Source organism: Prunus mume, linkage group LG1, assembly GCF_029339155.1.
Source record: "Prunus mume cultivar Tortuosa linkage group LG1, ASM2933915v1, whole genome shotgun sequence".
Lineage (NCBI taxonomy): Eukaryota > Viridiplantae > Streptophyta > Magnoliopsida > Rosales > Rosaceae > Prunus > Prunus mume.
Window position 1 is genome coordinate 23,052,466 of NC_142698.1, and position 27,615 is coordinate 23,080,080.

At 36.6% G+C, this 27,615-nt stretch overlaps 3 protein-coding genes across 3 annotated transcripts; 1 reads left to right on the forward strand and 2 right to left on the reverse strand.

Moving 5' to 3' along the window:
• Positions 1-102: 102 nt before the first annotated feature.
• On the reverse strand, positions 103-3,677 carry LOC103344664 (COP9 signalosome complex subunit 6a-like). The gene is made up of 9 exons (XM_089043847.1): positions 3,253-3,677; positions 3,059-3,147; positions 2,671-2,764; positions 1,746-1,807; positions 1,570-1,648; positions 1,358-1,450; positions 993-1,093; positions 789-844; positions 103-344 (listed from the first exon to the last, which is right to left on the reverse strand). Exons 1-9 carry the CDS (start codon positions 3,596-3,598, stop codon positions 263-265), a joined length of 1,002 nt encoding a protein of 333 aa, XP_088899973.1. The 5' UTR covers positions 3,599-3,677; the 3' UTR covers positions 103-262.
• Positions 3,678-4,522: 845 nt separating this feature from the next.
• PEX5 (peroxin 5) lies at positions 4,523-15,163 on the forward strand. Its single transcript, XM_008248291.3, has 15 exons — positions 4,523-4,897; positions 5,029-5,160; positions 5,243-5,405; positions 6,588-6,781; positions 7,247-7,498; positions 8,383-8,505; positions 9,201-9,368; positions 10,143-10,336; positions 10,961-11,207; positions 11,436-11,520; positions 11,754-11,863; positions 12,555-12,779; positions 13,528-13,593; positions 14,417-14,511; positions 14,608-15,163. Exons 1-15 carry the CDS (start codon positions 4,778-4,780, stop codon positions 14,684-14,686), a joined length of 2,253 nt encoding a protein of 750 aa, XP_008246513.2. The 5' UTR covers positions 4,523-4,777; the 3' UTR covers positions 14,687-15,163.
• Positions 15,164-18,643: 3,480 nt separating this feature from the next.
• Positions 18,644-21,044, reverse strand: LAS (GRAS family transcription factor). The gene has a single exon (XM_008248303.3). The coding sequence runs from the start codon at positions 20,655-20,657 to the stop codon at positions 19,236-19,238; it is 1,422 nt and encodes a 473-aa protein (XP_008246525.2). The 5' UTR covers positions 20,658-21,044; the 3' UTR covers positions 18,644-19,235.
• Positions 21,045-27,615: the final 6,571 nt, after the last annotated feature.

The window sequence follows — 27,615 nt, forward strand, 5'->3', positions numbered from 1 at the left end:
TCCTTTTTTCCTTTTTCTTTTTCAATCCGTACACTGATGTCTGAATAAGGAACTATTTTAATGATATTTTTTCATTGGTATAATATGAGGGGGAGAGAGAGAGAGAGAGAGAGAGCTATGAGATTTATATTTCTTTCTGAATTGTCTAGGTCTTGGCAATAATTTCTAAGCTTCTATGTGCTATGCAGAGTCAAAAAACAAAATAGCAGCACCCAAAATGTTCTCAAAGAAACTAAAGACTGCCAGATTGGCAAAGATGCTTTCAGAAAAAAGTGGTCCGTCCACCCCTTCGAGTATGCCTGTCATATGCAGTGTTGAACTTGTCGACTAGCTCGTTCATTGTACTGAGAAAACAAAAATAAAATCTTGTTACAATATCACAATAAGCTATGAAATGACAATTACAATTTCATATTCAACTAATGCAATGCTTATGGTAACAATGAAAAGGTGATAAAAAGTCATTCAACTACTGTAGTATAATAATCCCTCAATGCGAATATCGACACAATATACACCTGCTCTGAGTGCAAACTTGGTAAGTGCATTAGTATGATTGCGATCATAGATTCGAACCTTATTTGTATGCTAAACCCTATGACAACTCCCATTGAATAAACAATATTCCAGGTGTAAGACCACAATTTCATACCTAGCATCAAAATGGTTTGACATAGAATAGTTTACGTTGACACTGTACTGTTTATCTTCTATCTTGTTAAAATAGCTCTTACAGGATTCTATTGTAATAGAATGATCGACATTGAAAAGTTCAGTTCAGTTCATACCTTGAGCAGTTGGTAAGCACAGCTAAAGATGTAATCAATAATGTGTCATTGTATTCCTACAAAAAGAAAAAAAGAATAAACAAAGGAGTGAGCAACAGAGCAAGTAATGAGATAAAGATGTCAGCTTATCTGCAGCCAGTATCTGCAATCAGACATCACATGTAAATACTGAAAATAAATCATCTTGAAACAAGCAACACTCACCATCAAGAAATCATCTTGAAATTTCCCCGATTCAATGGCAGGCAACCTCCTCAGAAGACTTGATACTTGCCTTAGCAGAGAATTCTCACAAGGTATATCACCTGCATACAAGGAAACAAGAGCAATTATTACAAATTCTTGTTTTTATTAGTTCTGAGGTATAAGACTCGTTTAGGCATCTAACTCAGTTTAAAGAGGGGTTAAATTATGTTTTTGGGGCTTGTCTTATCTTCTTTTTTTTTTTTAAAGTTCTGGGGGTTGATTGTAACCTTCGCCTTCGCTTCTTTATGAAAACTAATGTACTCACATAGTGATATCTACGTTAATAATGAATCCATCATCTTCTACTAAAAGCATGTACACACCTTTCTGCATAGCTAGAAGATAGTGATGAAGCACTCTAATTCTGCTATTTAGCATCTTGATGGCACTGTGAATTCCTGTAAGATGAGCAGCCACTGCACAAAATCCACAGACCAGGTTCTAATCAGAAATAGATGAAACACATACCTCCACACAATTACAGAGAGAGAGAGAGAGAGAGAGAGAGAGAGAGAGAGAGAGAGAGAGAGCTCACATTGAGTTGCTGCTGAACCTCCATCAGATGGTTTAAGATGAGCGACATGATCCACTGAGATACGTTCAGCTTCTACCGTCTTTGAAACACACAAAAATAAAAAATAAAATGTATTAGTAACCCTGCTTGATAATAGTTAATAACATTTAAGGTAGATAAGAATGAATATGTCTAACCTCAATCGTGTAACTTGAACTGACAAAAATCAGCTGTGGAATCCCATCGATGACATGCAGCTCTGGAATTGTAATGTTAACACCACAAAACCAAAAATAGTTAAGACAGTGAACATATAAACAGAAACTATATGAAGCAAGCAATCTGTTCAAATCACATAAGTTCTCATAAGAATGAACTCTAGAATATTTGGGGGGAGAAAAGAAAAAGAACTTCCAAGACCATTCACTTACAAAAGGGGGGAGACCCTAACGAATTATACTAGTAAAAAAAATCACAAAATTCAGCACATGGATTTCACTTGGGACCATGACTTTAACAGAACTAATGAGAATTAAAGGAACTATTAATTATACAACAAACAAAGAAAAAAAAATCCTATATAACATTGAGAAAGGAGAGCCCGAAATTGATAAAATTGTAGCAGCACATCATCAATGTGAGGGTTTTTATTTATTTATATGGAAATTCTAAACATGCCAAGACGCAAAGAACAGCCTACTTACTACAAAACGACAAAGCCTGAACAACAACGAAGTTTAATGGGCAACCTTATCTTAAAGAGTATCTAGAAAGAAATGGCACTGGCACTATAGCACTTTAGTTTGCCATAGTTTCTCGAGCATTGCTGCTTAGGCAGCACAAAAAATGGATGATTCCAATACAGAACCTCAAACAAACAACAACCAACCAGTGTAAACAGAAATAAGTGATCCATGCTAGTATATAGGAAGAAGAATGAACTGCATGTATACTGCAGGAAGATAACACATGCAAACTCACACATCAGCTATGGATAATGACACAGTGACACAAGATATCATAGGTAATTCAAAAAATGGGGGAAAATCCTAGGTGTACAACTAATTGGCAATGCTCACAAAAGCTCATATACATAGTAAGATAACAATGCAGCTGACATACCACTTTCGTAAATAGTGATTGGGAGATCCTTTTGGGCAGGGTTGATCAAAGGGTTGAGGAGAACATAAACAGGGCTTTCATTGATATCCATCAACTGTGACAAAGTAAACACGCAGCATTATTATCAATGCGGAAACTAAAATGCATCTTAATCATCATAACTAAAAAGAAACATGCATCCAGACAGCATTGGTCACTAGCACAAAGCTCTAGTGTGCAATTAATTGAAACTTTGGCAATAGAATTTCAAATTCAAGAAAGAACCCTTGATGGGTTCATAGTTGACGTGATTAGGTCTTTGAAAGTGTCACATAATATAGTGTTTAGGGATTCCAAAAGGTAAAAGTTGCACATAAGCATATGCAATGAGAAAGGTGATGAAAATTACAGCTTTGTGGATGTTCATATCAGATTCCTGAGCATCAGTACCCGTAGAGTACCATCCCAGTATGTAAAAGTGCGGGAACACCTTCTTATCTGACAAAAGAAAGAAAAAGATTATTGGGTTAGCGCAAACATTCATTGAAACCCTAAAACCATCACACAAAAAAATGAAAACTCATTAAGGAACGAGAACGCAACAGAGCTCTTGCTTCTTCTCGAGGAAGGCGCGGTCGAGGGAGTGAGTTGCAGGATCATAAAGGAGCTCGAAGCTGTTAAAGATCTCGACTGTGCGGCCCCTCTGAACCCCAATAACGCAGCCGAAGACCCTCGGAGACGAGGCCAAGGCAGAGGAAGAAGAAGAAGAAGGCGCTGTTTCTACTGCTCCTTCGGCGCCATTGTTGTTTGGTGGCGTTGTTGTTGTTGTCGCTGTGTTGGTGATGGGCGGGTGCATCTGAGACTTAACCCTAGAATAGTGATCCGATATGTTCACGATCACCAGAGGGTGAAGCTTGAACGTCAGCCCGCTGCTCGACGACTCTGCCATTCTCCCGATTTCCGATTTGGGGATTTTTGGCTCTTCGTTTTGCTTCTTTGCTCTTTTGCTTCGTTTTTCTCTAGTTTTTTTTACTGTTTTATTCTTCCAATTTCGAGTTGCTAACTCACACTCGCTCAGTTCGTTTCAGGGGTTGGGCCTCAGCCTGTGTTTTGGAACGATTCAATGCAATCTGGCCCAGGCCACAAATTCTTATGGGCCCACAACATAATAAACTCCTATATTCCCTTCCTTACATAAAAATAAAAATAAAAATAAAAATAAAAATAAAAATAAATGATAGAAACCACTCTTCTGATATCCCTTCCTTATTAAAAGGAAAGAAAAACAAAGAAGAGAGGCCACTATGCACTCAACTATATGTAACTTAAGGGTAACACAAGATTTATGTGCTTAAATTTTATACATTGTGATTACATACATAAAAAATCACTCACGCACATGTAAGATTGACCATAACACAACTCATAAAAAATACAAATCACTCTTTCAACCTTACTCAATTTTATGGTATAAAATGATCGATCTTTTTTAAGTTCTACTTCAAATAATTGTTCACAATTTTTTAAGATTGAGTCTTCATAATGGCCTTGATAAATCAAGTTGAATGATTTAAAATTTAGAGCAAAAAATGTAACTTCAATAGTTACGGGCAGTTACTTATACGCACGAGCTTCAAATTCTTACTCTCCCAATTTGCAAGTAAAAAAAATTGAAATTTACTAGAGTTTTATTGTTTTTTTTGGACGAAAGCTGGAGTTTTATTGTTAAAAACAAAATTCTACCCAACTATAGATAGAGAGGTCATGGACAAAGGCAAGTTGTGTATTTTCGCCCACGTCAGCAGCGTCACACGACCCAACGAGGAAGATGAACCAAAATAATAATAAGAATAATAAAGGAAAAAGGAAAATTGAAATTCATTGATAACTTTGGCAGGCGAAGACAACCGAGAGGAACTGGAAGCCATCAAAAGCTGTTATCCCCAAAAGATTAATCTCTACATATTCTCAATTCCCAACCCAACCAACCGACTTAAATTTATTCATTTTTATTTTATTTTACATATTTAATAACACAGAAAAAAAAAAACAGTGGTGGTGGTGGTTGTTGTATAATTCTGTTGTGGATTGAAGAGGAAGAAGAAGAAGAAGAAGACCACCATCGACCATGGCGATGCGCGAGCTTGTGACTGGCGGTGCAGCTTGTGCGGTTCCAGGATCATCTTCTTCCGCCAATCCTTTCGGTGCTCTCGCCAACGCTCTTATCGGCTCCTCTTCCAAGACACAGGTTCGTCGTCTCCCTCTTCGCTCTTTTCAATTTCAGTTTCTCTTCTTCGTTTTGAATTATCGATCCTCAATTTCATCATCAGTGGCTTCTACGGCGTCGTTTTCTCATGCTTCTGTACAATTCACGCGCAGGAAAGGTTGAAGGAGATACCTCAATCCACGCCCACAGCTTCTGAGCCGCAGTTTTATCCGGACGCCCATGGCCACCTGCAGCAACTCCCTGGCTCGGAGTTTGAGCAGCCGTTTATGCAACCTGGCACTCAGGTACTGGCAATCGAAGCTCTAATCTTTTTTCACTGCCTTCTCTTCTAGTCTTGTACTTAGTTTGCGTTGTCGTTTTGTTCAGAGCTCGGACTTTCTTCGAAACTTCAACTCTGTTGACGGCAATAGACTACTTGACAATGCGTGGGATGAGATACAGAGTTCTCAACCTCCGCCTATGCATGTTCCTCAACTTGACCGCATTTATGATCTTGGAGCTGCTCCTCAGCTTCAACCGACTTTGGATGGTAAATCTCTCAAATTTTTAGTTTTTATACTATTTGTTTCCTACATGTTATTAATTGCTTGCCAACGCTAGAGCTTAGTAACATTAGAGAATATATAAATCACAAGATGCTTGTTCAAGAAAGGAGAATTGGGTTCTGTTTACCAACATTAAAGATTAGTAGAGTTGCTTGAGGAAGAGTGTTTGGCAGAAGATCAAGAGACAAAAGCTGGCATTTAGAAATGAAAAGAAAACACAGTATGGGATACTTTTGAAGGTTTGGATGTCAGAGCTACTTTATGATATTTCTTGAAGGGCTCAACTTTGAAGTAAGGAAGAAGCTTGAAAAGTTTAGTTAAACTTTCTTAATTGCCAGTTAATGTGTGAAACAGTTCTTTGGCCCAAGTGAGTCCAGGAAGCGATCATTATACATTTAAGAATCTTAGCGATGCATTATTGAGATTTTATAGTTCATGGTGGAAAGAGAAATGATCTTTTGTTATTTCTATTATCAGATGAGTTATAAGATGTGTATCCTCTTCCAGCTTCATGGTAGTATTTTATAATAAAGCAAAAGGTCTGCTTGAAGCTTCTTGCTTTGTGCACTAGTGCCTCAATCTTGCTGGCCATATGCACCTTTTGAGCCTATCCTTCTAGGCGTTTAGGTTGAATACTACAATATGATGCCAAACCGCCTTATATTTTCCATGTTAATAGGGACTACCTAAGTGCTCCAGGTCACCCAAAGAAGAGTTCACTTGTCCGTGTGTATGTCCACTCAAAAGTAGGGTTATGGATGAGAGAGGGAGTATTGAGCACAACATTCTAAGATCAAGTAGAATTTCTGGACATAGAAAGCAGCTTGTTTATCTTTTTTCTGGTGTTTATGGACTTAATGGAGCAATAGGACATTTTGAAAGTGGTAAATGAACTTTATATACGGGATGGCCAATCATCATTTGGCCTAATGTGGCATATGGACCACACACAAAACAACTATTTTCCCCCAAAACGCTAACAGGTAGATTGAAAAAAAAAGAAAAAAAAAAGAACAAGGAATTTAACATGTAGAAATTTCTTTCTTTTATATTCAATTGCGCGAGGGTCTCTTTCTGATCAAATAACCAGGAGCAGTATCTATCTTCAGCTTAAAGGATTGAAGATTATTTTTGAGATTTATCTCCTTTCTAATTGTGTGTTTCAGGGCCACCACAAAGGGTGTTGTCAAGCTTTTTGCACTCATTTGTTGAAAGTAGCCGTGGTGGAATGCCTTTCCGTCCGGCTCCACTTCCAGTGTTAGGATTGTCCGCCGGTGACAAACGGTGCATACGTGATCGCACCAGCATCATGGCCCGACATTTTTTTGCAGATAAAAGTGAAGATTTTATTAATGGGCAGGTTTGGAACTTTATTTCTCTTACCTCAATTGTATCGTATCCTTCAAAAGTTCTTCGGTTGCTTTTATTTGCTCCAATTATGAATATTCCTTCATGGAGTAAGCTAAGTAGGGATGAACACCATTGTCAACAGTTCAGGCGTTCACAAGTTGAGATTTGACTGAACATTTTATCATTATCCCTCTAATTTTCTCTTATTTTCTTTACTGCGATTTGCATACATATTTAGAATTTCTCAGTTAGAAATTTAAATTTATTTATTTTCTAGTAAAATATGTTATTTTGGTTTGCTCTATGAGCACCCTAGAGTAAATTTTTTTCCGGATCATTGTCATTTCTTGCATGTCTTCGGATCTGTATCAGCAATTTGTTTGTTGAGTTGTTCATGTTAAAGATGCCTTGTCCTGTTCTCTGCAAGACATTTTCTCAACAGTTTCGGTTGATTTAATACTTTTTACTTTTCCAGGTAAATGCACTTCTATCTTCTTTAGATATCGAGAGTGATGTCAACAGTAAAGGACCTCTGCCTGCAAGGTTTCGGGAACTGGAGGATTATTGGAATGAATCCCAAGCTATAATGAAACCTGGTGCTCACGCTACAGAAGGATGGGTGACTGAATTTAACCAACACAGAGTAGATCATGGTGATCCTAATGCGTGGGCTCACTCATTTGAGCGACAACATGGTGCCAATGGTTGGGCCTCTGAATTTGAGCAGGTAAAGGAGTATTGTAGTTTGTATTTCAATCACATCCATCAATTCTAGACTTATGTGCTATTGGTCAACCATTGACCTTTGTGATGTATTGCAGAACAACAGTTGCAAGTAGTTCTTGCTATCATAGTTTTGTTTTAGTTGAACTAAAGACATCTGTAAATGTGTGGATGAGGTTAAATTGGTGGTAGAAAAATAATTGGCTTTTTTAGGGTAAGTTGCAATTTTCTTCAGCTATAGATGTCGCTTGGATTTGGGGATTATTTGTAGGCAGTGAATATTTATAGTTTTGGGAATCCTGGAAGCAGGGGCTTGTTGATGGTGAAGACAAAAGAGCCTTACAGATGTTTTTTGAGGTTTGGAACAAGTGATAAATGGTGGAGTATGCTTGAAATATAAATTAAAAAAATACAAATTTATAAATAAACCCAATCCTAGACATGTATTTATAGAAAAACCCAAGCACTATTTAAACATAGAAACACACCCAAAATCAACCCCAAAGTCAACTTTTTGGGTGTGTTTATAAATGGATTTTGAGTGTGTGTAATGATGGGTTTTGGGTGTGTTTATATGTTTAAATAGTGCTTGGGTTTTTTTATAATTTAAGCCCCTATTTTGGGTGTTTTAGTGAAACTCCCTTAAAAAAAATGAAAAAGCAGAAGAGATATTCAAGGTTTGACACCTTAATTAAGCAAGGCTTATCACCTTAGTTTAGGTTCCATCACATTATTGTTCATGTGCTCACCTTGAACTGAAAGAGTAAGACAATGTGCATATGTTGCTTGATACTCCTAGTTGTAATAGGATTTGGACTCCGAAGTTAGAATCAAGTTAAATGGATATAGCTAAAATGATAGATATTTACCTCTTTCTCCTGGTTACAGGAACAGTCCCAGTTGATGTCTGCAGATCATATGAGAGGTGCAAATATGGCAAACTTAGCTGCAATGGAGCAGACTCGTATGCTTGCAAATACACTAGCTCAGAATGATGACCCAAAGTTTCAGGTTTATACAAATTCTCCATGTGTGTGCATGCACCTCCTTAGTTTCCAAATAAATTTTGAACTTTTTTAGTGTTATGAATAATGCATCAACAAATGAAACTTGGAATCAATGATACTCTTTCCAACAATGCTAATGCACACCTTGTAATTGACTTATCTTTTTTCAGCTGAACCAATTGAACCACAATAGTCGCATAATCTGTTATGGAAGCACTTCATATTCTATAGGGTCAATTGGTTTCAGAAATTAGCAGGTTACTGATCTCCAAATTATGCTTTACGGAAGAGCAAATGACAAGTATTGTTTGAAATTCGTCATTTTGGAGACTAATTTTGGAATTCCCAAAAAATGATTCATTGCTTAAAGTCTCATAAAAATCTCAAGAAATGCTCCAACCGACTGAATTTTTTTTTTTCATTTCATACATGTCCTTGAGAAGTCCATCTCTCAGTTTTTGTTAGCAGACGCATGAATTAATCCCTGATGTCTGGCCAACAAATAGCTTGGGGGCGGTTAATTAACATGACATTTAGTCAGGACGTTGGTCATAAACAAATGCTGGGCCCAATCACATGTAATTTGTCATAGGGAATCTGTATTGCATTAATAATTGCTTCACATCGCATACTTGTCTTTTTAGAATCATCATCATCTTCATCATCATTGTTCATATGTTTACCTTTTGTGGCATGCAGAAGTCGAGGTTTCTCCAGTTTGTGTCAAAGATGAGTCGTGGTGAACTCATTATCGATGATAATCAAGTCAAGCCTGCCACATCATCTGCATCTGGGGATTGGGCAGGGGAATATCAACAACAGTATAATGCAGGTCCTAATTGGGCTGACGAATATGCCCGTGGTGAGGTAGGAATCTGGTCTGAACATGAAATATTATTTCACTTGTTTTATATTTCCCTTCAGTTTCTGAATTATACCCACCCATATTCTAAGAACATTTCCTATGTATTTAAGTGTTTCTATCAAAATACTTGTTCTCCTGAGAGTTGCAGGGTGTGGGGTGTGGGGGTGAGCTGTTCATGGTTCTGATTTATGAAGGGAATGAAGGGCTGAGTTTGTTTCTGGCATGACTTATGGGTATTGGCTGACACATGAAAGAAACTTGATCATACAAAAACTAGTTTAATTGAATTGGTAATAATATTTCAAATGCTATTAACTTTTTTCACAGAGCCCTTATAAATGAAGATGCTTCTATATCTTGGAGCGATCAACTAATCATTTGTTTTGAAACATAAAAATACGTAAAGATTTACAAAATAAATAAAACAAAATATCTTATTTTAATGCAACAAGGCTAGCAATTCATACTTGAAGGCAAATGAAACTATACCTTTGGCAGCAAAGCTGCAATCTGTGACATGGGATGTCAACAAAGATATGAACTCTGTGTTGAGATGGGCTTTGTGTCCATGTGTTACCTTTTTTTTTTTCCAGTACCATATTTTTTTTGGGCAATTTGTTGTAAAAAAAGATTGAGACTAATGTTGATTTACAAGAACCTCCTGTTCAAACGTACCAAACTCATATATAAGTGCATATTTTTAATACATTGAACTGTTATGCAATGAGGTTACATCCAGTTCCAATTTATGCTGCCTAATTTTAATGGGTTTCCAGCTATCTCATGGACCCAATCAATGGGCAAATGAGTTTGCTTCTGAACAAGAGAAGCATGGGTCAGTTGATGATCAGTGGGTCAATCAGTTCTCTAAGTTGCACGTTGATGACTGGGCAGAGGAATTTGGAAATCAGGTTGGTGAAGGAATCTTGGGGGATACTTCAGCTGATACCTGGGCTAATGCATATGATGAGTAAGTCAAATCAATCTTCTTTGAGAGAATTGTTGTCCTACTTTGTTTACTCTATACTCTACTTTGAAGAGGTTAGTATGGCATATTCAAGGTGTTTGTTTATTGATGTCTAATCCAATGGTTAATGAATTTGTGGCATAGATTTGTAAGGTTAAAGCCACTGTAACTTCTTAAGTTTTCAGTTATATCAATTAAGTGAGTCATGCTTTTCTGTTGGTGATTTTGGCCTTTAGATTGACACCTAGGGCTTATATGCATAGAGCTGATGGCTCACATTATGAGGAATCAAGTGATAAATTGTTCTTAAATTGGTACACATTATAATCTTTTTAATTCCTGCATACCAGGCAGGTGCTTGCTCCTTAGCTGGAGAGAATTTCACTGTTCATTATGCACATGTCACTCAACATTCTTTGTTAATATGCTTTTGTTGAAAAAGGGGAAAGTTGAGTGATGAAGAGTGAACTGTGCAGTTCATGAGCATGGGTTGTGTGAGAATTTTTGTTTAGTTTTAAAATGTTATATAGTTTTGCCATGTGGGTTTGCGGTTATCATGTGTTTTCCCTTTATGATATTTATTATTTTCTTGCTTCAAGAAACTGAATTTCCATAATCGTCAAGCAGGTACCTAAATGAGCAAGTAGCTTCTAAACAACATTCTGATGCTTCAAGGGGGGTCTATGTGTTTTCTGATATGAATCCTTATGTCGGTCACCCAAACCCACTAAAAGAAGGCCAGGACATGTTCCACAAGGGTCTTTTGAGTGAAGCAGTGCTTGCATTAGAAGCTGAAGTTCTCAAGAACCCTGAAAATGCTGAAGGTTGGAGGCTACTTGGAATAGCACATGCAGAAAATGATGATGATCAACAGGTAATCCTATTTTCTTGATATTTAGTGTTTACAAATTGTATATTTTCAGCATACTTCCTATAACACGACTATATGTACTACTATATTAACTCCTTATAATATGTCCATTAGTTTTGCAAATTTCATACAGTGCTTCAGCTCAAAGCATCTTTTTCTTTCGCCCTGTGTCATACATATGATGAGTTTACTTCATAGAATGACAACTGTTCTGAACTATAATCTTTGCAGGCCATTGCAGCTATGATGCGTGCACAGGAGGCTGATCCAACAAATCTCGAAGTGCTTCTTGCTCTTGGAGTGAGTCATACAAATGGTAAGTTGTTCCTTCTCCATGATTATGAGTAAAGTAGAAGAACTTCATTTGAGTAGTCATTAGTTGAAAGTTATTTAAGGAATTAATCATTGTATTGAGTCAATGACGCCCCTGCAGCACATAGTTTGTGTGAATAAATGTGGTTTTTTCCTTTAGAAACAAAAACTCTGGGAAGCGGAGAAATATGCTTCTCTAGAGTTCTTAGAAACTAATAAGACTCTTCAAATATGCAGAATTGGAGCAGGCTGCTGCTTTAAAGTATCTATATGGATGGCTACGCCATCACCAAAAGTATGGGGTGCTTGCCCGACCAGAGCTGTCGGATTCTCTGTACTATGCTGATGTAAGTGTTCGGATTTAGAATTGTCATGTTTTTAGGTTCCCTAGGTTGAAATTCATACTCTTTTGACTTTTGAATATCTTATGTATATGGTTACTTCAGTGGATCTGGTCATTTTTTAATCTATAAGCAAGTAGTGACGAGAAATGGAACCATGTGCATTGAGAGTGTACTCTCCTCTCTGTATACTAAGATTCTGCTGTCAGCATTCATTCGTACACCTACAAAATTATCTAATAGACTATTCTGGTTGAAAAAGTTTCCTGGTCAACTTAACAAATTATTCAGTTTTAATATGTAACACAAGTATAGAAGGAAGGACTAGTGAGTGGGTAAGGACCCATAATGTTCAATAGTGACAAAGGGCACAGACAAATTTGGCATACATGCAAAAGATGAGTTCCATTTGGACCTTCACGGTGCCCAAAATTCCCAAGAATGTTAGGGCTGCACTCTCCATTCCAAATTTTGGATGTGGTCTGTTGCACTATAAAGTGGGGCTTGAAGACATTGCAGTTCAAATCATTAGTTAAGTCTCGGTGACCATTATACTACATATGGTTTAAGAACATCATTTTCTGGAACTTTTGTTCCCAAAATTGGTTTTTTGACCGTGTTAGATTTCTGTTACTCAGTCCACTTGCTTGCTACTCGATAAGATAGGGTATGAATAAACTTTATTTGCAATCTGCAGGTTGCTAGATTATTCAATGAAGCTGCTCAAATGTCACCTGAAGATGCTGATGTGCATATAGTACTTGGTGTCCTTTACAACTTGTCAAGAGAATATGACAAAGCCATTGAGTCCTTCCGATTAGCTTTGAAACTAAAGCCGCAAGATTACTCTCTTTGGAACAAGCTTGGAGCAACACAGGCAAACAGTGTTCAGAGTGCTGATGCGATATTGGCTTATCAACAGGTAATTTGTGTAATCAACCCTCATATGCTCGTACGGTTAATCTTTAGGGAGAAAATAATCATTGCATTCCGAATGAAGAACGGAATAGTCACCTTAGTCGCTATAGCATATAAAAAATTGTCTGCAATTTATAATATTTGAACTAAACTTTTGTTAGCAAGTGTTAAGGGAAAATGGTCATTCAGATGCTGCTTGTACAAGTTGGCTTTCCAACATTGTGCGAAGATGTAGCGTACAATTTCCCTGCAGCCCTTCTTATGTTTGACTGATAAGCATTTGTAAGCAAGACTTAGTATTTTGTAAAATTATATGCATTCTGGATTGGAGTAGTTTGTTTGTAGAGAATTCACTAATAACATAGTAGAAACCTGCTAATTTTTAACCCACATGCTTGATCTGTCTTATTGTCATGCCTTGAACAAGAAAGTAACTGTACTTTTTCTTTCTTAATTTACAAAATAAACAATTCCATGATTTAAGATTTTTTATTTATAATTATTACTTGTGTCTTTTTAGTGCATCAATTGGGAATCATGTGTGGGTTGTAATTCAAAGATGGATCTTAGAGCTTGGGTTTACCACTGGGTTTCAGTGCCTTTCAATAGATTGTTCTTTATAGATTACACTGTATTCTTTAATTGAATTAACAAATCTAATTAATATACTCTGCGTATCTGTAATTGGCTTTCTTGAAAACTTTATATTATCAACTTAGAACTAACTTTTGGTTTTATCTCCCGGGGTACAGGCACTAGATTTGAAGCCTAATTATGTTCGTGCGTGGGCAAATATGGGTATCAGTTATGCCAACCAGGTTAGTTCTTATGGTTGACTCTTTATCACTTTGAAATTTTAGATGGGAACTGAATTTATTATTCCTACTTTGTTTTGGGTTTCTTGTATAACTGGCTGTGAAAATTCTTGTAGAAATGGATTCTTTTTCATTTGTACTTTAGACTACAGGAGCCCAACAAACCTTGAGCTATGTTAGTACGGAGATCCATTTAGAATGACTAGTGTACAATGTTTGGTTTGAAACTTTGATGTTTACTACAATGGAAAAGGAAGTGAGATTCTGCGAATAAGTAAAAAGCAAGTGGTTATACTACATAGATGCACAACCAAAGGAATATATAGGAGAGAGAAAAAGAAGAATGAGAAGGAAGGGGAGAGACAAGGTGAATTTATGTCTACTCCCAATCAATATGGCAAAACTGAAAATCCAATTACACTATTAACTATTTATGTAGCAGTCCAGAAATAATAAAATTACACAATTACCTAACAATAGCGAGTAATTAGATACTTGGGATTCTAATAATAAAATATCATTAAAACATATCCAAGCTCCAAGTCTGTCCCTAAAATATGTGTAGGTCCCTTTCCTCTATCCTACTTGAAACCTGTACAACTAGTTTCCCAACAAACTCAAAAGCCTGAAATATTTTTCTTCGAGGTAATTGCATTTAGTAGAGCTACAAGTGCATAATTCTTACTGTTCATGTGGGTATTAATTTCAACTATTTATGGCTTGTTATTTAATTTCTGCTATAAGTGATCAAAGTTTCCCAAATATCTTGGGATTTACAGCATTTGTCTAACCAATTAACTTTCTTCCCTATTGTGAATGCATCTAGGGTATGTATGAGGATTCCATTCGTTACTATGTCCGAGCACTTACCATGAATCCGAAGGCAGATAACGGTTGGCAATATTTGAGAATTTCTTTGAGGTATTTTAATATAAAAGAAAAAGAAAAAAAAAAATTATTGAAGTCGCTCTTCGCAATGTTCCTTTTAAATATCTTGTTTTCTTGCCTTCGTTGCAGCTGTGCTTCTAGGAATGACATGTTGGAAGCCTGCGATTCTCGGAATCTAGATGTTCTGCAGAAGGAGTTTCCTTTATAATGTTTATAGTTCTTTTGAATTGGTGGATGAGAATAGCTGGGTCCATCACTGAATTGAGAACCAAAATATGCAGAGGCTCCTAATGAAGAACACAGGTTCACGCTTATGGTTCATCCTGTGCCGGTTTTGGTAAAATTATCCGAGAGTCGGAAGAGTAAGTGGGGCAATAAGAACTCATCCAAATGAAATAAGTTCAAGTACTTCAAAAAATAATACGTCAATGTGTAACGTTTCTTATGTATGACACAGCAAAGCATAGTTATAGTTTACAATGAGAAAGGGCATAATGGGGGTGGGCCTTGTTTATAGCTGCTGTAGTTATTTAGGCTATGATGTTATAGCTGATGAACTTAAAACAGATTATTTGTCAATTCTTAGAAGAAATTTCAGGTATAAAAGTTGAGATTACCCATTACTTTAAAAGAACATAAAAAATAGGTGAATCTTTGTATCTAAATGAGAAGAGAAACTTACTTACACTGGGGATGACACTGTTCGTGGAAGTTCTTCCTAAATTTGTTTTAACTTTTGCACATAGTAGTGCGTGATTAGCTTGAAATACTGCTATTGTGGCATACCCATTGTATGAAAGTTCTTCCTAAATGAACGACATAGCAATCAAGGATTGCAAAGGTTATTTTGTCCACGAGTTCCCAAAGATTCCTTTAGCATCATAATAAGATGTGGGAACTAATGATTGTAGAAAATTTGTAAATCCCAAAATGCTAAGGTAACTTTTTCGATCTTGTAATCATAAAATAATACACCCATAATTGTATACTTTGTGATGACTCGTGACGGAGGGAGGGCTAGAAAATGCTTGTAATTATTCTTCACCTACAAGGCTATGCATATAGATAGACTGAACCTGCACACCCATGTCCTAAATGAGAGATGATTTGATATTCACACCCATCCATCCATCCATCCATGATCCAATCCCTTGCGTGTGTGCTGAAACCAAAGCTAAGGCCAGAGTGGTCTCTCTCACTCTAAATCAATCATTTTGTGCTGGATAATGCAGTACCAAAATATATACAAATAAATATATATATGTGTATATAACATAATAAATAAAGAAAGAGAAGGAGAAAACCAACCACACACACAGAGAAACATGCACTCAAAGCAAAGCGCAAAGCAATGTCTCTGCTGCTGCTGCTCTCTTCTCTTTGCTTTAACTTGTTGTGCACGGCCACAATATCCCAACCCTACACTTTGGCATATCCTCTATAGAATTAACCCCACCTACGCCATCCCCATCCCCATCCCCCACCATTAATTATATGCACTCTACCTCTCTACCCTTTAAAATAATTTAATAGTTCTGGTTGGTTGTAGTAATATTATTATATGATATTTCTCACGATTCTGTCGAATCTGTCTGTCCCTCTCCAGCTGATCCTCTCTCTCTCTCTCTCTCTCTCTCTGGGAGAAGAATCAAACACCATTCTTCTCTCTCTCTCTCTCTCTCTCTCTCTCTCTCTCTCTCTCTCTCTCTCTATATTAGTTTTTTATGACTTACATGAATATCTTACACAGCTGAGCTTCACAAGTTTTTTTTTTTTTCTTTTGGGATGGAAGAAAGAGAAAGGTTTTAGCGTCACAATCAAAATCAGACTATATACTGAACAAGTAGGTCAATTTCGTATATTTCTAATGCCTGCAAACAGAGATTACTCATCATATACTGTGAAAAAAGAAGGCCTGACATATTTTGTTGGTCTTATTACTAATCCCTACTTGATGACCTATAGCTATAGCCACTACATCAATATCGATCCATCGCTATTATCATTTATCTTTTCATTAAAAAGCAACAAAATACAAAATATTAATTCCCTCCCTAGAATCCCCATTCCCTACCCTGGTACCCATTACCCAATATAAAAGAAGAAGAAAACAAAAACCAATTGATTAAAAAAAAAACATAGGGCTGTGCAAACTTGTTTTGGCCGACAGATAAGGATAAGGTAAAAAAATCTCAGGAGTTTACATATTCTCTGAGATATAAGTAAAAGTTTTAGTGTCTCAGAGACTCAGATAGTAACCCATAGCCATACCCTGGAAGCAACTATATGTTCAGTGGACACAGAGGTTGGGGACGATTTGACTTTTTTTTTCTTTCCATCAAGTTAATGTGAGATAAAGTAGGTCAATATTATTCCTCGGAAATTGAAAAGCAAAAACAAAACAAACAAAAAAAGTGATGGAATATGAAAAAGACGAGTAAGAACCGAGGTCAATTTTATCCTCATTTCCGGTAGCTCATCTTTCTCTCTCCGAATCACTTAACGGACACATGCATAGAATTGCTAATAAAACATATGCATAGAATGACAAGTTTATATACAACAACTTCGAGGCAAATACTAGTTACAACATTTTCTTCCACCAAAAAGATAATATTATTTTTCTAGTGCGGTTGTTTAAATAATTATATATATATTGTATTTTAGCTATAAATTAAACATGAAAATTGGTCGTACTTAATTTTCTCTGTTAATTAACAAACAAAATTAAGTGGCAATTTCACTAAAATCCCAGCCAAAAAAAGAGATAAATTATGTTTTATTATTATATGATTTTTTGATGGTCCAAATTAGGAGTTAATTAATGGATCATCTCCGTCTGCCATTGTCATTATTAATCGGCATGTGGAGAGAGAGAGAGAGAGAGAGAGAGAGAGAGAGAGGCATCAATTCAATTCAGTGCCAAATATATCAAGAGAAGAGGAGAAATGACCAAAAAAAGGTTGGGTTTCGTCCGAACAAACACAACACTACATTGGCCAAAAGGTTACGTCTGAATCAGATGGAAACGAAATGATGGATGGATGTCTATATATCTATCTGTCAATGCCATGTTGCACCAACCCTAGCTAGCCCTGCCCTGATCCCTCACTCATATATGACTCTCAACACGCAAGCCCAACCTAAGGTAAGTAAGCCTTTGCCATATCGCCATGCCTTGTAACCATCTTATCACTCATGTCAGCAAGCAACCAAACACCAAACTAGACTTAGAACCTAGCTAGCCACATATACATATAGAGCTTGTATATTGACAAACAATAATTTTGGTACCATATTAATTAAGTGGAAGGTCGATTACATTTAATTTCCCATTGTTTATAACATATAGGAAGAAGCTATATATACAATTATTCTCCTATGCAGATAACCTGATATTATTACCGTGTGAACGTCATTATAAATATGGAGGAAAGTAGGAAGGTGTGATATAAAATGCATGCACTCGCACGATTATAACGTCTGAACGTCCGCATAAGAGAAAATCTAGCTATACATATATGTACATACATGTGTATATATATAAAACAAGGCTAGCTAGCTAGAGGAGATCATATATTGTTATTAAGAGATTAATTAAGTGGTCCTAATTATTAATTAAAGACGAGAGAGAGGACAGGAGAGATCCCTAGCTAGCAGGTGGGTTTAGGGATGGATGTATAGTGGTAGAGGAGGCAAGGGGAGAGCATGAAATGGTCTATTTTGAGAACTTTGATGGTGTTGTTGAGGGGACAGAGGGCATAAATTAGGGCAATAAATGGTGCAAAATCAAAAGACAGCCCCCTTTAATCTCTTGGAAAAGCATTCATTGGAGGAAGGGATACAAAGGAATTTTGGGGAACAAGGGAGTGGTTCATTTGCAAACAGCATCCATTATTTTTACTAATTTAAACATTTCCCTTTCTCAGTTTATTAGTTAATTAGAAGAGGAAGTTAAGGTGGCAAGGTGGGAGTGCATGATGGATAAAGTATTTGTCATTTCAACCAAAAGTGAAGCATCTTAATTAATTAATTAATTAATTAAAGAAGGTATCTGATTAAGTAGCATATATATATATATATATATATATATACATGGAAGGAGACAAACAGCCCTCTAGAAGAAAATGATGCTTAAAGTACTTCAGATGTTGAAACTAATAAATATTTAATCAATAAGATATGCTCCACTTCGCCACTGTCTTTGCTTCCAAAAGGCCGAAGTTTGGTCATACAATTAAATAAAGCGAAGAAAAAACAATAAATAAATTCCAATTGTAAGATGGATTTATATAACACATTAATTCATGAATCAATGATCAATCTCAGTCGATAACAAAAAGAACAAACTGTGATGGTTCAGAAGCTCTCGCTATAGGCTATAGCTTGCTGTGTCTTCATTTCACATGCAAGTTGCAACGTCCAAAGGGAGAGATTCACATTAAATGGTACTTCTACTCTTTGCATGTTTATATGCATATACTGATCATTCATCAGCTTAGTTAGGAGAGAGAGAGAGAGAGAGAGAGAGAGAGTCTTCTCTTTGATTGGAATTTCAGTGGGTTTCTTATCTGGACACCCACTATAATGGCAACTCATATCTTGCTTCTTAAATGCATCCTTTTTTTTCATATATGCCTATATATATATATATATATAAAAGAAAATGAAACAAGAAAGAGAGGATAGCTTTAGCTAGCTAGCTAGATATATATATAGCTTGCAAATTAATTGATCAATTAATTAATTAATCATAATTAGTGCCAAGAAGAAACAGAAAAAAGGGGACGATTCTGCCAACCTAAGAAAAAAGAGTCATTGATTATCCTCAGCTGGTAACCCTCGGAAGGATAATGAAGCCTCAGAAGCAGCTTCGCTTGCGAAAGAGCAAAAGGGCTCAAAGCCACGTTCTCAAACCCTGCCCTCCTCAACATCACCTCCCAATACGTCTCGTACTTTTCGTGCCGTTGCCTTCTCCTCCCCTCCTCCGCCCCCACCACGTCCCTAATCTCCCTCCCCATCCACACATCCTCCACTGCCTGCCTCTCCCTGCTGTTCGGCGGCAGCGTCGCTTCCAACGAGTCGAAAATGGCGCCGTAGTGCTCCAGAGCTTCCACGAACCGGTTGAAGAAGAGAGGGTGGTTGTGGTTGGCCTCTTTGTTGGCGATCGTCAACACCTTTGGGTTTAATGACTTGATCTTCCGGAGGAAGAGAGAGAGCTCACCTGAGTCGTCCGTGACGAGGGTGTGGAGGTAGAGCACGCAGTTGATGGCGAGGGCTTCGTTCGGGAGGAGGCCGAGGGTTGAAGGGCTGATTATGTCTGACGGTCGGACGGCGTCGTTTAGGACAAGTGGGTGGAAATGGAAGGCGAGGCCGAGGGAGTTGGCGAATTTTAAGAGGCGGTCACCGGTTTTGAGGAGGAGGGCCAGGCTGTGGCCCGTGGCGGTGATTCGAAGCATGGGAGGCGGATGTTGGACGGTTCTGTCGCTGTTGTAGGAGCGTTCGGCGAGAGCTTGCATCAGTGGGGGCCACTGGACGCCGTGCATGATGTCAAAGTCGAGGATGTGGATGGAATGATGGGATGAGTCTATGGCTTCGAGGATGGCTTGGTTGGCTGTCAAGTGGCTGAATCTTATGAATGGGGTTATCTGGTTTAGGGTTAGGTAGCACGAGTGGAGTGCCTCCTCGTTGTTATCGTCCTCCTCTTCCAACAATAAGTAGTTGGAGGAGGAGGATGCAGCCGCAGTGGCGGCAGTTGTGAGTGCCGCACTAGAGCTAGGGTTAGGATTATTGAGGCGGAGGGAGAGGGCTTTTACAAACTGGTGGGTCAATCTCTCGGTGGAGTCTCCGAAGGGGGAGGATTTGGAAGACAAGAGGGAAATGAGGCGGCGAGCGGAGGAGAAGTCAAGCTGGGAAATGAGCTCGGCGCAGGTAATGAGCAATTGGCGCATGTGGGTTGGTGAGGTGGTCATCAAGCCCCTTGGCATTACAAATGGCTGGTGAGAAATCTGGTGAGCATGGAGATGGTGGTGGTTGTGGTGGTATAGTTGCAGATCTGAGATATTGCTGATGTTGGGTAATTGGTAATTATGATGTGGATGATCTTCTTGTTGATCTTCAAGAGGCACTTGTTCTTCTTGTTGTTGCAGATGGGAAGAATTGAATGAGCCCATGAGCATTTACTTCTTGATCTTTCAGCTGGCTTAGCTCTAGCAAGCTGCTTTCTTCAAGAACTTGGCATCTGCTAGCTGCTGAGTGTATAGAATGTAAAGGCGCAGTCATATATAGATGCAGCAGTGGCAATAAGTAGTAGCAGCAACTGTGATACCAGGTATATTTGGGGGAACTGGTCTCTCTCCTACACACATATTATTGTATATAAATGGGATATATAACAAATTAATTGCAGAACAAGGGTTTGGAAGAGAGAGAGAGAGAGAGAGAGGGAGGGAGGGTATATATATATATCAATTGTACGATATCTGATCAGTTCTTTAATTTGTTGAAAATGAAAATGAGGAAGGAAGATATATATATCATGAGCAGATTCAGATCTACTCTCTATGAGAGGGTTTTTTTTTGGCATTTAAAGTATAATTAATAAGATAGATATACATATATATATATATTATATATATGATGATCTCTAATGCTGTGGAGCAGCTTTCCATGAGGAAGCATTATCTACCAGAAACAGGCAGCAACTGAAATGCTTGCAGCAGTCAGTAACAGTGCCTCTGCACAAACATTACCCTCTCATCTCACGATTTTTTATTTTTTATTTAATATAGATTTTTTTCTAATTACATTTTGGTTCTTGCATATTGCGAGCAAACCAGTGTTCTTTGTTTTTCAGATATCCATATCGATCCCATATTTTGCAGCCCACTTATAGATTAACAATATATATAATAGTGCTATATATATATATTTTTTATGTAATTAATCTGTTTTTTTCTGCGCAACAACGATGTATAAGATGTCTCTTTCAAGTCACATTAACATTGTTGATCACATTGAGTACTCCATCCAACAATGGTGGGCATCCACAATATCTCCTAAATGAAATACATATACGTATATATGGCAATGTTAATAAGATAATATTCAATTGAATCGATAATTTAAAAGGTTTAATAACGTAATATAATATGTTATTGTGTCTGATAAGGGAACATCTTTGTATATCTATACAGTATAATCAAGTTAAATTAGGATATGTATATAACGGACCATTCAATTTGAGATGAAAAAAAAATGTTGGTCTTTTCAGATTGAATTATATTCGAGGCTCCTGTTGTTTCAAAGTTTGATCGAATCATCTGCCTCGATAGATTTTGGTCAATGAGAATCAATGGTTGACCTGGGAAGTCAACTTAGTCCCTTGGATTATTTAGTAAACAAATCATGGTCTAAAGTACTGGCTAGCTATAGCTAAACTGTTTATGGGATGAATTGGCCACACACGCCTAAACTTGTACACATTGAAAGTTACCTAACAGTAACAGACTAACCACACAGAGTTACCATATCGTTATTTACTTTTGTACTTGAATATGTAATTTCTAATCTCAAATTCTATGACCTACGTTCACCTTCGCCATGATGACCTTGAATCTTTCAAATTCGCACATGCAGGAGTTTGTGTTTCGAATCGAACGTGCATTTATGAAAGCTGGAGTGAACAAAATTTGTTGATTTTCTTTTTATAATATGAACAATTTCTAGAAAAGAAAGTCGTGTTCTTGCTTTGGGGGTTCCTCATGATATTCTTGTTAGAAATGGCCGTTAATTAATTAATTACAACCTTTTTTAGGTTTGTGATCGTATTACCATAGTATTCTATAATTTCTCGGGTTTGTGAATTGGAGGTGTAATTAAGTTGCTTCCTCCTTAAAAAAGAAAGAAGAAAGAAATTGGAATACCAAAATGGAAAATTAATTAAGTCCCAACGTGAAGTTTCGAAATTAACCATATTCATGGTTAAAAATTAAATTTCTGGTCAGTTTCTGTGCAGAGAAAGAATCTTTCTAGGACTTCTTGGTACATAAATATATAGGACTTGTCTCTATATATATATATATATATATATTTAGGTCTGAAATAGGACTTGTCAATATAGGAGCATGGCTTTCATGCATCCAGGTCTTTGAATCTTGATGAGGTGAACATAATATTCCCCAGCTTCTTGTAGCTAGGTTTGTCATACATGCATAATATTATTAGTTATAAAGTAAAAAATATAAAAAAAGTATTTGATGTCCCATTTTGATATACCAATCGCCTAGCTAGCTAGAGCTATTGCTATAATAATATTTACTTGTTATTACGTGCATGCAGCTCCAGTAGTTTAATGGAATGTCTGCAACAGTACACTTGGCTACCCAGCTAGAAGATTTCAATATTGTTTATATTTATGTCATGTATGATTGCCAATTCGAAAACATAAAAAACCCTTTGCAAAGAGAAAAAAAGGAACGGAAAAATAGTGTTTTTTTAATTTTAAATTAAAAAAAAAGAGAACAATAGAGTTTTATTAGAGAAGAGGAGAACCACATACAAAAACCGGACAATCTTCTAAGGAATTATATGAGTGTCTCTACACATACAGGCTCGGTCGTCAGATTAACTGAGTAGCCTTACCCTCACTAGCATAACTACAACCAGAGCTATGGTGGGTTGTAGCCTAGGTAAACTTTGAACAAAATAAATAAATAAACCTATATCTATATGGCCCTTCAAGTCTGCCATTTGCTTTGAGCGAATCCTCTCCTCCTAATCGCTTAACAGCCTTGTTTGTTTGTAATTTTTTTTTAATTTTATGTGAAGTGTGCTCTTTTTTTTTTTAATTGGCAAAGGCTATCCTTTTTCACCAAATAAAAAATTAAAAAAGAAAGTTCTTTAATTGGCAAAGGCTATCCTTTAACCCACAATTACAGATGCAGTAAGTAGCGGAAGAATATAATTAGGCTAAAAAATTTAACTACCCTATGTGGGTTAACTACCCTTGCTCACCCTCTCAATCGTACCGAAAGAAGTAACCTTAATTACCTCAGATAGAGTGCCCTCACTCCCCTTAAATTGATTCCATTTTGTTCATTTCACCTGGGGTGGAGCCCTGGATATATGATCAATATATAGCACGGATTGGCATCTTGAGAAAAAGGAAAATATATATATATAACGGCAGAGATATAGAAGAAGGCTATTCTGTTTAGGCAATGAAGATTCAAGGGACACACAACAAGCCAAGCCTTCTCTTCTCTTCTCTTCTCTTCTCAAAAAAAAAAAAAAAAAAAAAGTCTTATCTCCTTGTGTTGCTCTTATTTTATTGGTTGCAATCAAGTGTGTTTTCGATATTAGATCTATGCATATTTCCCAAAGTGTTAAGTTGTTGACAGAAAAACACCCTGCAAGAGGCTTCTTCACCGTCATGTCAAAATAGAAAATACCACCTCATTCATATCATACCTTCTTCTTTTTTTTTTTTTTTTCTTTTTTTTATAACAGAACTCCTAAGGTACCTAGTTGAGCCCCACGCCCCACAACCCACCACAAGAAATGTCAGTATGTTATGTACGAAATAGCTTCAAATTTATCTTACCCTCCTTTTTACTAATATCTTCTATATTATTGCTATGGCCAGAAAAATAGAAAGATGTATATATAAAAGAATCTACTCTGTGCCCTATATATATAATTAGGTCATCTGGGTATTTATATGAAAAATTAGGAGTTATCACGTATCTTATGATCATTATTTGATTATGTTATCTTTCCGTAGATAAGATTATTTGAGAAAGAACCATATGAAATATATTTGCGTGTTTTCTGAACATCTTAGAACTCTAGAAACTCAATAAAACTGCCGTTAATTAAAGAAAACATGTTTTCTGAAAATCATTCTTTGATTAATTATGATATGATTTAAGAAGTTCCAATGTAGACAAGTACAAGGAAGACACTGTTGATATCCTGCAAAGTAAATAAAAAATTTATTTCAGTGAGATGTGAAATCAACAGTGCAAGTAAATAATAAATGTGTACCGGTTCTGCAGGCCGGTTGTGCACACATGCAAGTATGAAATGAAAGAACTAGAATATTAATAATATATACATATAAATATTCAGCAAAGAAAACACACCCAAAAAAAAATTTAAGAAAAAAGAAAAGGCGAGAAGCATCTGCAATGTATGAAGCAGTAAATAGGAGAGGTGGAATTTTAGGGCAAAACATTGGAGCAGTTCGTTTTTGTTCCTTCTTATTCTTTTCCTTTTCCTTTTCTATCCTTCCTTCCTTACAAAGTTACAACAAACAAGTGAACACGCAAAGCCTTAAATGTGGAATATATTGCTTTTACAAGCAGCTCGTGCTTCTGCTTCTGCTTCTGATGCTGCTGCTGGTGGACATGGTAGCTAGCTAGCTAGCTTAACCCTGATCTTCGCTTAACGCTGACACTTGTGTGTTTCCTTGTTTGTCTCTCTTTGTTGGATTCGATGGGTCTTCAGCATCATCATGCCCCATGTGGATGGGGCTGCATGCCTTCCTTTTCATTTCATTATTATTCACTATGCCAATACTATAATTTGTAATATAATAATGCGAAAAAAGTTACTAAACAAGTAATTAACAAAATGAAATAGCATCGATCCTAGTTTTGAAGTTTGAGTTAAACATTTTAAGGTTTGAAGTTTAGTTGGTTGTGTTTTCTTATCGGGTTTATGTACATTGTCAAACAGTGCTTATATAATGAGGTAAAAATCAACATGATCAATGGTTCGAATCAAAGTCTAATAACATAATTATCTTAACTTTAAAAATGACTTGCCTATCACACTAGTAAAAGGGAGGGGGTTATCTGAGATCACTCATCTGCAAGTTAAAGCTCTTTTTTACTGGACTAGACCCGGTTAACTTAAATTCTAAACCATATTTTCAAATATTATATAGACATACTGTGAATCTAAATCATATACACATTTATGTGAAAAAATCAAACATGATTTGATGGTCCAAATTCTATAACATAATCTTATTATCTTGTGAAAGTGAGAGATTACACTTCTCTAAGTTCAGAAAAATAATTGAAGAGAGAAGCATCTGAAGTCAGATAAAGGGAAAACACAAAATTTTTAGAAGCAAAAGGAGTAAAAGCCCCACATAGCAAAAAGCTCTGTTCAATTCTTCCCTATAGGTGATGCAATCAATTGCTAAAATTCCTTGCTGGAGCCTGGAAGCCCATATATATATATATATATATATATATTTGGTGTCAGCAGTATTTCAATGGGTACTACTGGGCTCACAGAATCAGAAATGATCAATGATTTACACAAGCAATCCTTTCAACTCTTTCTGTCCCAGCTGTGTGGCCCCTACATCCCCCCTCGCACGTGCGGAAATATAGTTTTATTTGGTTTTTGCTGATGATTAATTAAGCAGGTGCTAGCATAAGATGAACGTCATTAGATTCGATGGAGCATCAGAATCTGCGCATGCAACAGTTCTCTTCTGTTCAATTGTGTTAAAAATTTTAACTCAGAAATGACTAGCTACCAAAAGTCCATAGTAAAAGGATCTTACAAAACACTTTTATAACTTAGTCCGTTGATAGATACATACTTTTGTTTTACCAGATAATCTGACAACATAACTATGCTCTTATTCTATTTTATCGTCCGAATTCATTGATAGAGATTGTTATCTTACTCAACAGTCGTACATGTGATGTTATTAGACTATTAATTTGAAGTTCCGAACCAAGATTTAATATACTTAAATAATGGTTCACATACAAGAGAAAGAGAAAGTTTCTATTGCTTCACATTATTTACTTTGCGTCATGCATGCATACATTTCAGCATGATATGCCAGCTGAGGTGAAAAGGCATCTAGGTTAGAAACAAATCACTACCAAACAATAGTATTTATAACATGCAGGCCAAAGATAGAAACACTTGCTCGCTATCCCTGTATGCACTCTCTAGCTCTATGTGGAAATCAATTAGAGGTTCTGATGAAGATCCTTTGTCTGCTCGCACAAGACAAGAGATATTTCATAATTGCTGCTTTTTTTTTTCTTTTCCTCTCCAATTTTCATTCCCAGATATATGTAGAAAGCATCGCAATTCAACACTTTATACACATTTCTCTTTTTTCTTTATCTTTTTTGGTTGAGGAAATATCCATCCACAATTCTCTTGCCTTTCCACTGTCTTCTGATAGTCACTAACAATAATGTATAATATATATTAAATTTAAAAGGCATCTTAATACAAATACAATTTTCTTTTAATTTTATGCCTTTCCCAGGATGATTAATGAGTATATGGCATAAAATCATGCTCCAACCTGCAGAGGAATCTTCCGTCTTAGCACTTTTGTGCAGAGTCCCAAACAGTCATAAACAAAGTTGTGACAGCAACAAAAACAGAACATCAAGGGTTCAAAATTGCAAAGAAGAAAGAAAAAAAAAGAAAGGAAAAGGCATAACAGCAGAAACAAACTATGGATCATCAACTATATACACAGAGGTCTCTCTCTCTCTCTCTCTCTCTCTCTCTCTCTCTCTCTCTTTCTTTATTTTCTTTTTGTTTCTCTTGATGAACAATCATCATTGATATTCTTCTGCCTAGTTTTCAAATGCCATAGGCTTTTGTCCAATCTATATATAATTTTACAAGTAGCTTTCCATTCTCCCGTACATACGACCCAATATTGCAAATGACTGAATTATTTTATTAAGTTTAGTATGTAAGAAATGGACCCTAGAATAAACACCTAATTGGGCCAAACCCAGAGTACAGCCCTCGGGCTCCCTCTTCTTACAAAAGCCCAACCTCCCTATTTTTCTTTTTTCTTTTTCCTTTTTTTTTTGTTACATTCACTATTGTGAGAGAGGAGAATCGAACTTAGGATCTCTAATACAGGGATAAATACTCTTAATCACTTAAAATACAAGCCCCTTGCAAAGCGGATCTCTCTTTATAGCATCTTGCTTCAGAGATGCCTACCCCAAAAAGAGAGGGTAGTGCCTGACTGAAATGTCCAGTATGTCTTTTTGAGTATCAATCGTTTGCCTCAACTCAGTGAATTCAGGCTCCAATGCACTCTGACCCACCAATGGCATTTTCAGC